At 46.7% G+C, this 14766-nt stretch overlaps 1 protein-coding gene across 1 annotated transcript in view; it reads right to left on the minus strand.

Moving 5' to 3' along the window:
- The window catches only part of CRMP (Collapsin Response Mediator Protein), a 44513-nt gene that overhangs the window by 8483 nt on the left and 21264 nt on the right, over window positions 1-14766 (minus strand). The window contains exons 2-6 of the mRNA XM_077644420.1: window positions 9913-10007; window positions 7987-8060; window positions 3942-4052; window positions 2172-2339; window positions 1073-1215 (exon numbers count right to left, since the gene is read on the minus strand). Of these exons, the coding sequence (XP_077500546.1) occupies window positions 1073-1215; window positions 2172-2339; window positions 3942-4052; window positions 7987-8060; window positions 9913-10007 (591 nt within the window). The remainder of the gene's footprint in view (window positions 1-1072; window positions 1216-2171; window positions 2340-3941; window positions 4053-7986; window positions 8061-9912; window positions 10008-14766) is intronic.

Below are 14766 nucleotides of genomic sequence, written 5' to 3' on the forward strand. Positions count from 1 at the left end.
AATGTTTTACGCATCATTCAAAAACAAAATTACCATAAGAAAATTCTCATGTCCGTACCCCTTTAAAGAACCCTACGTGGTAGAAATTTATCCAGTCTACCAAAATGACACCTATTTCTCTCTTCCTTCTTTCACTGCCTCCTTCCTTCCTTTCCTCATGGTGGGGTCAAGGTGTCCACAAGGAAGTCAGACTGTTACTCTCCTTTCTTTCCTCAAAGCAGTTCGAACCCGACCCCGGCGGCCAGGTTTCGAAGGAGGCGAAACGCAAAGGCGTCCATGTTCTGTGCGATGTCAGTGCACTTTAAAGATCTGCAGGTGTTCAAAATTATTCCGGGGCCCTCCAATATGACACCTCTTTCTTGCTTTCAGTCCCTCCTTTATCTCTTTCCTTATGGTGCCGTTCAAGTGTCCACCCATATGTGAGACAGATCCTGCGCCATTTCCTTTCCCCAAGAAACCAATTTTAAATTTACATATCAGAGTTTGCAAAAGAGGAATTCATACTTGCCAAAATCATCACCATCATCAGCTTGACTAGGGCCACTGCAGGACAAAGGCCTCTACTCTATATCTCTAATTAGCCCTGTCCTATGCCAGTTACAGCCCCTTATCTTTGCAAAGTTCCTAATCTCATCCGCCCACCTAACATTCTGCCGCCCCTGCTACGCTTTCTTCTAGAATCCAGTCCATAAAATCACCGAGAGCTACACTGGAACTGAACTACGCAGCTGCCAAAAAGACTGCAGTGCTCTATGCAAAGAGGAAATCAGTCACTGCGCAGGTGAACACTATAGTCAGGTACAACCGAAGTATGCAGCGGCTGATGCTCCTCAAAAGAGTCCCTCAGCCAATGGAGTCGACTGACTGTCATGAAGTCATGGTTAATCCCCTAGATCGCACATATGATGTTCCCTCTTGAACAGTCTGCTTTATTGTTTGCATTGTTTCAATGCCACCGCCCCCCACCCTCTGTAATGCCAAAGTCCTGATGGCAAAATAAATGAAACAAAATCTGCTAGTGAGGGGTGGCAGGTGGCTGAATGTAGCGCTTGGTAAAGCGTAAGCAGCGTACCTCATAGATGATGTCCCCATTCTCGGCATGCACTCGAGCCAGCGCTCCCAGCTTGCTGCATGCCTTGAATGCCTGGATGAGCTTATGGTCATCCATCATGAGTGCGCCCTTGTAGGCCATGAACATCTTGAAGGCGTTGATGCCTGCACATGCGAAGATATAATAGCTGTAAAGGTAAGCCCCTATACAGCAATGCGCTTCTTTCAGAGTGCATCGACTCTTTGAATCTTTCAAAACCGACGCATAAAGAGCACTGCATGACACTTTCCGTCGGTGCAACTGGACTAGTACGTGTAAGCTATATGCAATGACCGAGAAACCATATGACACCACCCAGAACGCTGTACGACGAACAGTTGCGTGACAATTTTGGCACGAATGTCGGAAAATTGGTACCACACGGACGTCGACCAATGGCAAGAATATATAAAGGAATGACATGTATAGGATTGTCTAAAGTGGTTGGAGTTCGGCTTGCTGTGTGTCATACAGCCGCTTGATGACGTCAGCCTATTTTCCTTGCCATTGCTGGGATTTTCTGTAACATCTGCGAGTACGCACACAAGCGCACACACACACACACACACGTGCTGCCGTTTTTTTCGTAATGGGACTAGCAATGCTAGTCCCATTACAGCCATGGACTGGTAATAAAACTAGTAAAACAATGAAACCGTAAAACGAAGGGTTCTATATACTTCATTTCTGCCACAAGCGCTCGTTGCTTGTATGACAAGCAGTTTTTCAGAACTCACGTCTATGCCCGACTAGATGTACCGGACTTGCTGCATTAAGAACTTACTGTGAAGACCTGGAACGGCGTAGCTCATAAAAAAAAATAAACCAAATGCTGAAGCATCGGCCCTTCATAAATTGATGCCGACAAGTGACAGAGAGCTGCCATCTTCCCACAGAGAGACAAGGGGGGGGGGGGGGGGGGGGGCAGAAGGATGTTATGACATAAAAAGAAAGTGCTTTCTTACGCCGGCCCTTTGAAGGCAGCACTGATCAGCTCCAATAGAATAGAATGGGGGAAGAGGGACCAGACAGAGGTATGGAAGTAAGGCGCAAGCAAGCGGGCAAATTAACGCGGGCGTACCTTTCTCCTTAGTCAGTGTTTCCATCTCCCTGAAGACGTTCTCGTTGTAGTCGTCGAGGATTACCGAAAGACCGTAGTCACAGCAGATACGTTCATCGGCCCTGCTTCGGTAGTCCTCGTACGCTTCGAGCAATGTCATGTGGGCAGACTTCTTCGTCACAAAGTCGACTGCAAACATGCCAGAAGAAAAGTTAGTGCAAGGTGCCTGACGTATGAAAAAAAAATCACAGCAACGTTCACTCAGAATAGAGCATGAGCTCAGCGCCAGCTGATAGAACTGTGTATGACATGCGAAATCTTAATTATGAACACACGGCTGTTTAATTTTTTTCTTTGAGTGAAAACATGGGCATGTCTTCAGAAGCTTCATGATGACTCATGTGTTCATTAATGGCAGCGACCTAACTAACGTAGTGATACAATTTCAAACAACGCTAGACAACAGGACCAGAAAGAGGAGGAGACCATGGAACACCAACTCGCCCAGTCTGCTAACGTAGTGAATCGAGGCTATACATGGCTTCAAGAACAATCGGCTTAGCAATATCACAGCTAGCTGTCACTTAATGTTTAATATTTAATCTGCGTTATTTTAAGGTGAATAAAAACTGTGTGCTACATAAAGCTCGTCTTCTAATTAAGCAGGATAAATATACCACCATTTCATATGTTTCTACACTTGAATTACCTGTTTGATTACATGATTACATGCTTGGCAAAACGACTCTGTTTTGCTTATGTTGTTTGCTAGTAAAATATTTTCGAGTGCATGAAAATAAATCGCGATGAGAACACGCAGTACCGGCGTTAAAAAAAGAGAGAAAATATGTCACATTGTCGGGTTCTAACATTTTCGGTGCAGACTCCAGCTGCTCCGGGTATAACGCGGAGTTAACTGTGCTGGGTCAACATTTCCTGCATACTACAGACGACACGATTGCACCTGTCACTTATGGAGCGACAAACATGCCGCAAAGAGAGCTTGTATACAGCATGCAACCCTTAACGAACAAAGTCAACTAATCGTCAGTTTTGAAAAATGGATTAAATACTTACCGACAAATAGTGAACGTGGCATAGAAATAAAAATGACCTTCTTTGCTCAACATGTCAGCGAAACGCTTCAGCCTGAACGAAGAGGATTAACCAAAGCGAAAGGAAAATTCATACTTTCTTCTTCACCCGTTTTCTACTCTTTGTACTACTCTTTGAACTTGGTGCTTGTACCAAGTCACTCAAAACACGAATCTTAATTTTTCCTGTCATGAGTTGCGATTTGGACGCGAAAAGTGTTGAATGAACAAATAAGGTGATATTACTTTGTATTTAGGGGTATCTCCCAAGATGGCGGTAGGGTTGAGACACACGAGTAATTGTTCAAGAGCAAATACTCTGGCGATGAGCAATTACTCTGGCGGCGATATTAGACTTCGGTGAAATTCTGGTCGAGGTTAAGCTGATTTGGTCTGTTCGCTAAGCAGATTGAAGTTGATGAAGGCGACGATCTGCAAAGTACAGCGCCATCTTTTGATAACAAGAGCAAGAGTAGTGTGTTAACACGAGGCATGATCAGCTGCGGCGATAGCATAGTGCTCTCGTGTAGTGGTCAGCAAAGCTGATCTGCTTGCGCCGTCACGGGTTCGAATCCCAGTCACGGCAATATTAATCTATTTATTTATTCAAGGTCAAGCCTTGAGCAATGGCTCAGCTTTTGGAGCTTTGGTCGTGAAGTAGAGCTTTCGCTCTAACTCTTCGGAAGGAAGGACTCACTGATCATGGTCGTTCCACCAGCCAGCGCTGCCTTGCTGCCCGTGTAGAAGTCGTCAGCGGTGCGCGTCCCCATGAAGAAGAACTCGAAGTGGACGTGGCAGTCGATGCCGCCTGGTACAGAAAGCAGTGGACACATATGGCAGAAATTTTACAACGGTTCACCCCATGTTAAAGACCATCACTTCCTGGAAGCCTCGATTCATTCCCCTCGATGACAACGCGAGATAAGCTTTCGTCCCAAGCGGTGAACCTGAACTTGAGATTATCCCTGATGTGTATGAACCGCGTACAACCGCTGAACATATCTCAAGAAACAGCTCTGCCAGGCGTGGACAGGAATTACTCAAATCACCAACCACGCCAGGTTTACTTTACCGCTGGACTGTGAAACTAGTCTTGGTGAGCGTCCAGCACTAATCACTACGATTCTACATTGACATCTTCTATGCTCCACATTCCAGTTCTTCACTTTCGGTCAAGGCTACGGTTCCCTTCTTGCCGCTCCCAGTAGACAGCCCAGCAGCTCCCTGCTTTAATCATTACATAGTTGACCCAAATATATTTTTTACAGCTAATTTCAGCCATGTAAATCATTTCCTTACTGTCATTCACTAAGGCATGCTGTTGCTATTTCCCACATTTTTTTACAGCGTGAAAGCGACGACACAAAGCGAATGCTGGCAGTACTTCAACGGTCCCTAACCGAAGTAAGCTGTAGACTGCTATGGACTTCTTATAGACTCTGTTGCCTCCCTACAAACATTTCCTTAGTATATTCTAGTCTGTCTACAGACTATACAGTGTGAAATACTTTCTTTTGTCTATTAGAGGTCCGAACACTGTGTACTGAAGAAAGTTGACATGGAATCTATTTTGGTCTATTTGAGATCTATACGGTGTTATTAGGCACGCAGTCGATAGGAATGTCTATTTCCTCTGCCTAAAGACGTAAGTTGGTAGGAAATCTAGTTGTCTCTATATATGACGCAAGTACGAAGGAAGGTTTATTCTGTCTTTCGCAGTCCATAAATCGTGTATGGGCGCTAATTGTTTGGAGATTTTGTTTCCTTTGTTAAATCGTGTTCTACAAGCGGCCTATAGACAGTCTACGAACAGTCTATAGACAGTCTACTGACAGTCTATAGACAGTCTATAGATAAAGTATGTTGGGCCATGTGTTTATCTGTAGGCGCTAATTTGGTGAGAAAGTGTCCTGTCTGGTCTATATAGAAGTTGCCTCTACAGACAAAAATAAGACAGATGACTTAGTTCCCGGCTTTCTAGTTTGCATGTTCCGAGAGAGCGTTCAAGCTGCGGTAAGTACCACGAGCATTTTTACATTACTTGATCGGCTTTGACAGGCACTGTCCAGTCCACAGAGCCATATTTTACAGGCGCTTGTTTTAGCTGGGAAAGAATCCGGACACAACCTTTTGCCTGGCACGGCTAAAAGCGCTTCTTTCTTTGACAGTTGAGAAAGCTAAGAATTCAACACTGCGACACGCAGCAGACCACAGTGGATAAGAACAACCATGAAGAACGACCTCAAACCGGGCGTCCAAAAAAAATCCGAGATCAGGAATACCGCCCAGTGGCAGAAGGCTATAGCCAGCCGAACTGTGACCATGCGCTACTCGGCGCCTGGTGATTCCCGAACGGTACCGTGTGCCACTGCAAACCCACACTGGCCATTTCCGCTATTTTCAGTTAAGTTTTTAATCGCTACGTTATATAAGCGTATTCTGCAGGACGTTCCAGCAATGTTTTTTATATATACAGCGAGGTATGCATCAATCGCTCTGCGCATGTGCTGGGGGCCACGGTGTTACACTGAATGTGCCATGCAGAGCAAGAACGGAACACGTGACGTTTTTTGATGTTGCAGTGCGTGCGACGTTGGCAGGAATCAAGTAGTGTGAGCACCGCATATAAGGCGATGCATGCACTGCTGTAAACAATGCGTTGAACCAGCGAGCTGTGGTGCCTGTGGAATCGTCCTTCCGTGCCACCTGAGCCGCTGCTAGCAACCGTTGGCCTGTGCGATCTTCATTTTGTAAACCCAAGTAAAGGCTCCCTGGGCAGAGAGTACTTTTGCCTTCCGGTTCTCGAAGACCCTTGGCCCCACAAATAAACCCCGCCCACGCGCGCACATTGTACTTTCTCCGCCAGCAGTTCTGACGGAGACAAAGAAATGGTTTCTAATCTCTGGCTGCTGCTGATCCAGTTTATCTCGAGCTGTTCGACTGTGGCTGAGCCTGTGATTGAAAGCGCGTGCTCTCACAGGCGATCATTAGTCAGCGGCCCCGACGCGAGCCCTAGAATCGTTCTTTTTTTGCACTGCTTGGTTATTTTCATCGCCCTTTTTAACAGCTCAGTTGAGACAAGCTTCGCTGCGTGCAAGAAATCTCTACACGGCTTGTCTTCTCCAGAAAGCGAAAATTAAAAAGTGTCTTTTTTTCGGACATCTTCGAGCGCCTAGCCGAAATTTTCTTTGAGCAGGAAAAAACAAAATTTATGATGTGAACACAGACCGGCTAAAGCTTATGTATAGTTATGTATAGCTATCTACTGAAGGTTGTATATATATACTGCCTGTGGACAGAGATCTATGAAACTGCAAGTTCAAAACCCTATTAGTTGTCTACTTAGTCTGTTAGACAGAGGTCTACAAAACGTGAGACAAAAGTCTCGTAAGACTGCAAGGTTATAAATATAGGTCTTCTACAGAGAGCCTGCAGGCTGCTCTCTACTGAAGAGAGAGAGAGAGAAAATGATCGAAAGGGCAGGGAGGTTAACTAGGCGATGCCCAGTATGCTACTCTACAAGTGGGAAGGAAAACCAAGGGATAAATATAAAGGGGAGAGAAGTGTTAAATGAATTGAGTTAAATGAACTTCATTTATTGAATATTCATGCTGGTTCATTCGCATCACGCGCTTGGAAAATTCGCTGCCTTACCTCATACAGCCTTCTTACAGCTATAACCTAAAATGTATTTCGTATGATGTAGTGACCTCTCTGCTTATACACAGCTATATGTTGATGTATTTTTGATGTTCAAATGCGTGATATGCATTTCAATCTGAAGCGTATTTGTTCACACGTGCTGTAATTGGCTTCCTTGTTACTTGTATAGCTAATGCAAGTAACTAATAGTTTATTCAGAATGCTAACAGCAGTGTTTTCCTTACTTTACTTAAATTATTTTCTTTTTTTCTCCACTAGACATTCGTGTATAGTTTCATTTATTTTTTTATTTTTGTTAACACCTATGCTTCTGCCACTGTATATTGGGCCATGCTACTTCTCAAGCCAGCACTTCTGCTGGCTTTTCCACCAATGCTCCAAGTATCTTATACTGGTCCTGAATAAAGGATTGATTGATTGATTGATTGATTGACTGACTGACTGACTGACTGATTGATTGATTGATTGATTGATTGATTGATTGATTGATTGATTGATTGATTGATTGATTGAAGATAACTTTTTCACGTCTCCGTAGGCCATCACTAATACAGTCAGGGTACTAAAGACCCGACAGAAGTTCATGGGCTGTTTATAGACAGGTCTACTGTAGGTGTAAGGACATAAACCTATACACGGTTCAGAGATCATATTGACAAAAGCCTGAAGACAGGCTGCTGAAAGTCTAGAGACCTTCTGCGAGGGGTACTTCAAGCCCCCTGTATGTAACACAATGAGCAGCTGTAAACGGGCGTCAGTGAGCCTTGTCCAATCGGTTTTATAATTCCCTATAACTGTCCTAAGTTCTCGCAAATGGTCCTTTCTCAAATAACTCTTGAGCTGCTTTTTCACTTTTAAAAGCGTCGGTGCTTGGGTAAAAAAAAAAAAGTAGCACTGTACCAGCAGACCAATGTATAACAATAGACAAGTTTAAACAGCTACTGGCGACGGCATTGTCTAATGTGTAATATGTTTGCAATCTTGATAGTCACGAATGGTTGAGAGGATGCGCATAGAGGCTCCGAAAACCCTTTGACATCTTGAACTTCAGTGCATTGTATAACGAAGCACGTTCTCACCTGGCATGACATACATTCCAGTTGCGTCGATGGTTCGAGTGCCACCTGGCACAGACAGGTCCTTGCCCACCTGCCTAGGTTGAAGACAAAAGAGTTTTGTGTTGCTCGACATGCGTCACCAGGGGGTTGTTCACAGAAAATTCACTTGAGTTGCGGTGCATTGCAATATCTTTATTTTTCTTTATTTTTTTAACCTTCGTCCTTGTCATTTTATTGCTAGGATGCTGAATGAGTGGTGGGCTTATTCTACAGCCCCTGCCACTGCGTAACGCTTCTGCCTATCAGCTGCTTACTTCTCGCTGCATACGCACGATATACATGTAGCTTCCTTACCGTGACGAAAATAGCAAAATTTAGTTTACTCCACAGCCGGAAGTCGGCGCTTGCTGAGTGCGTGTCGCTACATTCAGCTACCCTTCTCTGTCGGAACCTCTGCACACAGCATCAGAAGGCTCAGCTACTAGACTGTATGGAGTTTGTTCTTATCTAGAATCATAGCTTTTTCTGCGGTGATGTTTTGTCTTTCCTGATCATTATTAAGAATATATTTAGGCGTATACATAAGAATCTTTCGTTTTTTTTTTTATTCACTCTGTTCACCCTACTTGTTATTCCAAGCCTCACCCCTGCACTTGAAGTCAGCAAGCTTAGCGCTCTTCCCCAGCACTTATATAACTAACTCACAAGCCAGACTACTAGTTTTCCTCTTGCTATCACCTATCCTCTTGGGTTTAGCCAGCATATCTTCGCGCCATGCTCTTTTGGTATTTGGGTTGCATTACTTTCGCTGTTATACTTCCCTCAGTGTTAGCTCATCTTTTGTTTCACTACAGTCTCTACTTCAGACCTGGCGTTATTCTTTTTTTTCTTCCTTTCATTTTGGTTCTTTTCTGCGTTTACAAACTGTTGTCTATAACTTGGGAGCCATTATTTGTTTCGCGCATACCGCTAAGCTGAGCAGTGAAGTTCGAATTGATGAACAAAATCAACACATCTAACATGCAAACACAGGAACTGCCTGGCATGCATAAGTCTTCCCTATAGACTATATGACAAATCTAATCTATATGCCACAGCAAAGGTGTGCTGCCTTAATTAGGCCAACAGGGTTGAAATCAGCGTGCGTTGTTCTAGTACTGCTGTCAGGTTAAAGCATCTAACCAGTGAACCCATGCCCTGCTCGCACACATCGAATGGAAAACCAGTGAAACTGCACAATTCTTTGCACAGGCGATGTAGAGTTTTTTCGATACTTTTCAACCGGTCACAAGACTCCCGCGTAACGCTATTGGAGAGTTTTGCACGTGGTCTTGAGTGACTGCGGCGCGAAGTCACAGCGCTTGGATGGCACAGCTATTTATTTATACGAACAGATATTGGCACCCTTCAATACAGACATGGTGTCAAGGATCGCCCTTCTTGTTATCCTGTAAAACACCCGAGAAAGCTGTGTGAATAGTGAATGAATAGGGTATATTGTCTAATCATATTGCTCTCAAATCTTATATTCATTAAAATAACATTTATTAAATGACTCTCGTAGCACACAGTCTCTTAATTACACAAGAGGGCTCTTTGATGGAAGAATTCCATTCGGCACGTGCCGCTGCCCTATTGGCTGGTCCTCTCCTGGCACCAAACTTCGGACTTGACGCAGAGAGAACAAAAGGTCTGATAACACCTTCACAAAGATATGCTATCGCTCTTGCCCTTAGTGCTCGCTATCTCAGCTATGTATGGGTTGCTTAATTGTGACCCCCTTCGAAGTTACATAAATGACAAACTTTAGGATGGTTTTGATGGCGTGTGGTTTGCTGACCTAATAAATGACGAGAGAGGATATTCCAAGCAGCCAGTTGCATGCCGTAAAGCGCCAGCTCTCGTGTCATGCTGCACTTAAGGCAAGGAGGAAGCGACACCACTCACTTGATGACGCCATCCTCGATGAAAACGTCAGCATCAGTCATAAGGTCATCGTTGACAACCTTGCCACCCTTGATAAGCAACCTTGTTTGCGCACTCTGCAAGAAGGATATATATACTTTGTTAAATTGTGCATTTTGCATCTCCCCAAGGATGAGTCAGGAAAAAAAACGGTTGTAATAGGAACCTTACAGCTGCCAGAAGAAAAGCAACGCTAAACTAGCGGTAGTGCGATAGACAAGGAAAGCCGTTATCACTCGCAATAAACAAAGCCGACAGCAAACAGTGGCGTAAAGAGATTTGTCAGAAGGTAAAGACCCAGCCTGACACGAAAGATAGCTCCAGCAGTGAACTGAAAAGAAAAAAAAGAAAGAACACCTAACTGTATCAGTGTCCCTGCAAAGACTGGAACAGTTTATCTATCCGTGGTTCTCCTTTGCAACCTCTATAGAGAGGCGAGTGGTCACTCGAGGTAGTGTAAAGCAGGAAGGAAGGGTGTATAGATATTTCGTCACACACTGTGGCATCGCTTACAAAAAGAGGTGACGCTTAAAAGGAGGGGGACTGGTGAAAACTTCCAGTCATAGCAATGACATACAAACGAATAACTCTGCTCTGGATTGATTCTGTGCTCAGAATGTCATAGTTCGGTTCATGAAATGACTCCGTATAGTGCACGTGCGCTCAAAAATCGGCCAGATTAGTGTTTCACATGTTAGCAGTTTAAGTATAAGTTAAATGCGCCTAGAACAAAGATTCTTATGCTTATAATCAGACCCACACTGCGACAAGAAAATTTTAAGCACCACAGTTTCTAACTTCAAAGATGAGAAGGCCGGTAATTCACGGAGTCATGGGCATCATTGGCACCAGCACTGCCCACTCTGCTGGCCGCAGCCAGCTTTGCCACAGCGGAAACCTTGGCGGCAAAGCCCGCTCACGCCTTTGACGAAAAGCTGGTTTCACCCCGCGCAGAGAGGCGTTGGGTGAAGCCGACTTGGAAGGAAAAAGCGAAGAGGGGATGGCGATTACAAAAAAAGAAGAAAGAAAATAAAAGTTGTCACGTTTTTGCGTCCATCACACCTAAGTTAAAAGACGTCATTCTTCCCCGTGAAAAATGAAAGCCAGGAACTAAGCTTCGGTGAGCAAGTAGAAAAAAGTTGAAGCGGCATGACGTTGGGCATCGGGACACATACGCATTCCCTTTGGTCACAACTACGTAAACTGGCCCATGCACGCGATAATGCAGTCCTTTGTTCAAGAGCAACCACAGCCGTCTACAGCTCACTGGCCATGATCCGAGTATATCATGACTACTGTACCTTTCCCCTCTCCCCCCCCCCCCTCTCCGCCCCTTCCCTAATGCAGCCTAACTCAATCCGAGCCTGCGTCAATCGTAATCCGTGCCTTTCCGGAACTATTGTATTCACCGCAATGCAAGGCTCATGCGTCTACTCGCGACTTGGCCTGCGCAGGGGAGGTTCGTTCAAAATGCTTCACATAAAGTTATTGGATACCGCAAACAAACCAAGGGAGCACGAGGCGGAGCACGCTCGTCTGTTTATACCCTGTGATGGGTGGGGTGGGGTGGCGTTCGGAGTCGGGATCGAATGGGGTCGGGATGGGGCTCAGATCGGATGGGATATATGAATGTATTGACGGATGGATGGAGCATCCCCTATGAAACGGGTTGGTAGCAGAGCAGGTGCCGCCAGGCTCGGTGCTTACTGATGGCGACGCCATCTGGCAGTCGCCAATAAATGCTGTTGCCATATGTCGGCATTATCTTTTGAAAGGCGTTTGTTTTTGTGCTTCGTTTTATATCTATATATATATCTATACTGTTATATCTAAGGATGTTTGTTATTTAATTAGTTTCACTGATTTTGTTGCCAGGCGGTTGCAAATTGAATGCGGCTTACGTTATTGACCGCGGACGTCGCGACAATCAGTAAGCACCCGAAATGTAGCCTACTCGGACCGCGTTTTTTGGCACATGGACCTTATGAGAACTTTCGAAGCTCATAATATCGAAGAGCTCTGACATAATGTACGAGTGACGTCACTGCGCTTTCTGCTCCAAGCACCGTGCCGGAGATTCCTCGAGACGTGCTCGACAATGCGATCGCTGAAAAAGTCGCCACTGTCGGCCCGGCTCCCGCAGTGATGGGACAGGCCGCTCAGCCCCTGCGTAAGGCGTTAATCCCCCCTCTTATCTCCGCTGGTGTGCCCGGCGCGCATGCGACGGCAATCTCGCCAAGAGACTGAGAAACGCCTTTTATCTCTGCATTCCTCCACTGCACTTTTTTTGGCGACAACTGCTCCGGAGCCGGCCGGTCAACACACTTCGTTTCACAGGAGTCATCGCTCCACGGAATGAAAGGATGAATTCTCCGCAAACAGTTGAAGAGGGGTGTTAATACTGGGAACACCTCCCCTGCCACTTCCAACGAGAAAGACGGCATTTGACAAAAAAAAAACAAAAAAACACGTGGGGAGCGGTTCCCGGGATCCCCGCTACCGGAGTCCGTGCACAGCGGAAGCTACAGGCGTGAAACGCAGCTGCTCGAGATCACTGGGCCGAGTGACGGCTCCGAAAGGGAACCACGTTTCACAGCTGCTCACCGCATGCAGTCACTGGGTCAGCAGCGGCGCAAGCTTCCAGCTCACCCGCTCGATGTAGCGGCATATCTAAGGTGTGGCATATACGGTACGGTACTGTACGGTAAGGTGCGGTACGGTATGGTACGGATGGTATGGTACGGTATTGTATGACATGGTTTGGTACGATACGGTATGATGCGGCATGGTATGGTATTGTATGGTATGGTACTGTGTGGTAGCATGGTATGGTAGCATGGTATGCAATGGTGTGATATGGTATGGCATGGTAAATTAAAGTGAAAAATTCCGCTTTCGGGTAAGGGCCGCAACCCGCCAAATTTTTAAAAGTGCGGCCCTTACCGGCATATAGTTCACATGGTATACAGCTATCTAAAAAAAAAAAACAGGTACGAAGGTTATGACACCGGCGTCAGTGCGCGCATAGATATTTAGTCGATGTTGAAGGCAATATGTCCACACGAGTCCCTCGCGCGTCGTGCCCCGTCAGACTGTCCACGCGGTCTCTCAACGTATTTCCGTGAATTTCACGAGCTACAGGGCCATCCTGTGCCTCACTTCACGGAGCTGATGGAGACGTCGTTCCTGTTGCAAATCAACGTTAGCGTGAGCGAGCAGTGTACGTCCATGCGTGTGACAGCCGCTACATCGGATCATGCTGGCAGCAAGAAGGCGCAACGGGGCTGCGGCGAGACGACCTCGGAGTGATTCTTATTGAGGGAGAGAAATTGCTGTTTTGATCAGTTTCTTCTCTGCTGCGTTTTCCTCCTTCAGTGCATGGAATGTTCTCGCAACTTTCTCTGTCTTTGGAAGGTGAACACCGCGTATACGCTAGCCGAACTCTCTCCAGTGCAATATATACATACGCGAGTTTCACGGGCCGTGTCGAAAATGGCGTCGACCATCCTCAGGCTGTTAGTGAAAAGGTACGCAGAATGATTTGCATTGAGAAGCACTGCTAAATCCGCAGCGAAAATCATTGAAACTCATTCACGCAACCCTTCAAGGGGGAGTCGAAATCGTTCGTAACTGTTGTTGCCATTACGCGAAACATCAAATTTCGAAATTCATGCTCTCGTTGTAAAAAATGGTCGGCAGTAGTGGCTTCACAATGAACCCTGCTTTTATTGGTTCATGCCGAGTTCAAGCCGTGCTTGCACAGACCACGCTGTTCACACCAGGCAAGAGGCGTATGCTTAGCTATAGGACGATGCGCAGGGTGTGCTAATTAACGATTGTATTACACTTCAGAAAGCCGCGACGCGCACTAGCCTGCGTGTGCGTAGACCTGTGCATCATCTGGGACACTGCGTGCTACTGACTGCGTTATGATATCCTCACCTCCCATCTACACCGTGTTTTCCCCTTCCCTTTGGCCGACGTTTGCTGCTCTCCCTTGTGGTTATGAGCTCAAAGGAAACCGTACGCGGCCGTCAGCAGATCCCTTTACCATGCCGTGTGCCGTATTACCGTTCGTCACCCAGTAGCGAAAGCCCGCCAGTGCACCCGCGATGATTGGTCGCGATGCGGCAAGCGCACACGCATTTGCCGCGTACTTGACGCCATCTGGCGCCCCCGAGGCAATCCGCGCATGCGCACTGGCAGCGCGAGTGTTTGCGGCACGCCGACAACGGTTACACGGTATGCTAAAGGTGCCCGGTGCTTGCTCACGGATCGGCGGCCATACGCCGTCGGCAGTGCACGGTTCGAGAGATTGTGCCTTGTCAACGAGCCTACAAGGTCGACGGAGAGGCTACATAGGCGGCGCAGACTACACGCTCTTACAAATGTGCAGCTATGAGCTTTCATCGCGGCGATGATTGGATTAATTCCAGGCGCGCACGAGGGCGCCAAGGCGTTGCTCCCACGACCCGTGCCGGGAAGGGGGCGACGGCGAGAGGCGACCTTCGAGGGGAGCGCAACACGCGGAAGAGGATGTGAACCGAAGAACGGTCGGCTACACGCCAGGCCGCGCGCGAAGCTCGCAAAGGGCGTGGCCCCCACCGCGGCAGAACAGCGCTTCCGGCTTCTGCAGGGCGAGTTCGCCGCCTGTCGCCACCCTCTGGCGAGGAGGACGACAAAAAATAAGGATGCAGTCTTGGGCGTCCAAGTAAGGGCCTCAGGCGTGATACGGAGCCACGCATCGCACGAAGCCCCGCGGCATTCAGCAGAGCGTTACCGTGGCAACGAAGTTATTGGTGCGGTTGTCACACCTTCGCTCTTGACTGAGACCGG

The sequence above is a fragment of the Amblyomma americanum genome, chromosome 11 (genome assembly GCF_052857255.1).
Source record: "Amblyomma americanum isolate KBUSLIRL-KWMA chromosome 11, ASM5285725v1, whole genome shotgun sequence".
In the NCBI taxonomy this organism is placed as follows: Eukaryota; Metazoa; Arthropoda; class Arachnida; order Ixodida; family Ixodidae; genus Amblyomma; species Amblyomma americanum.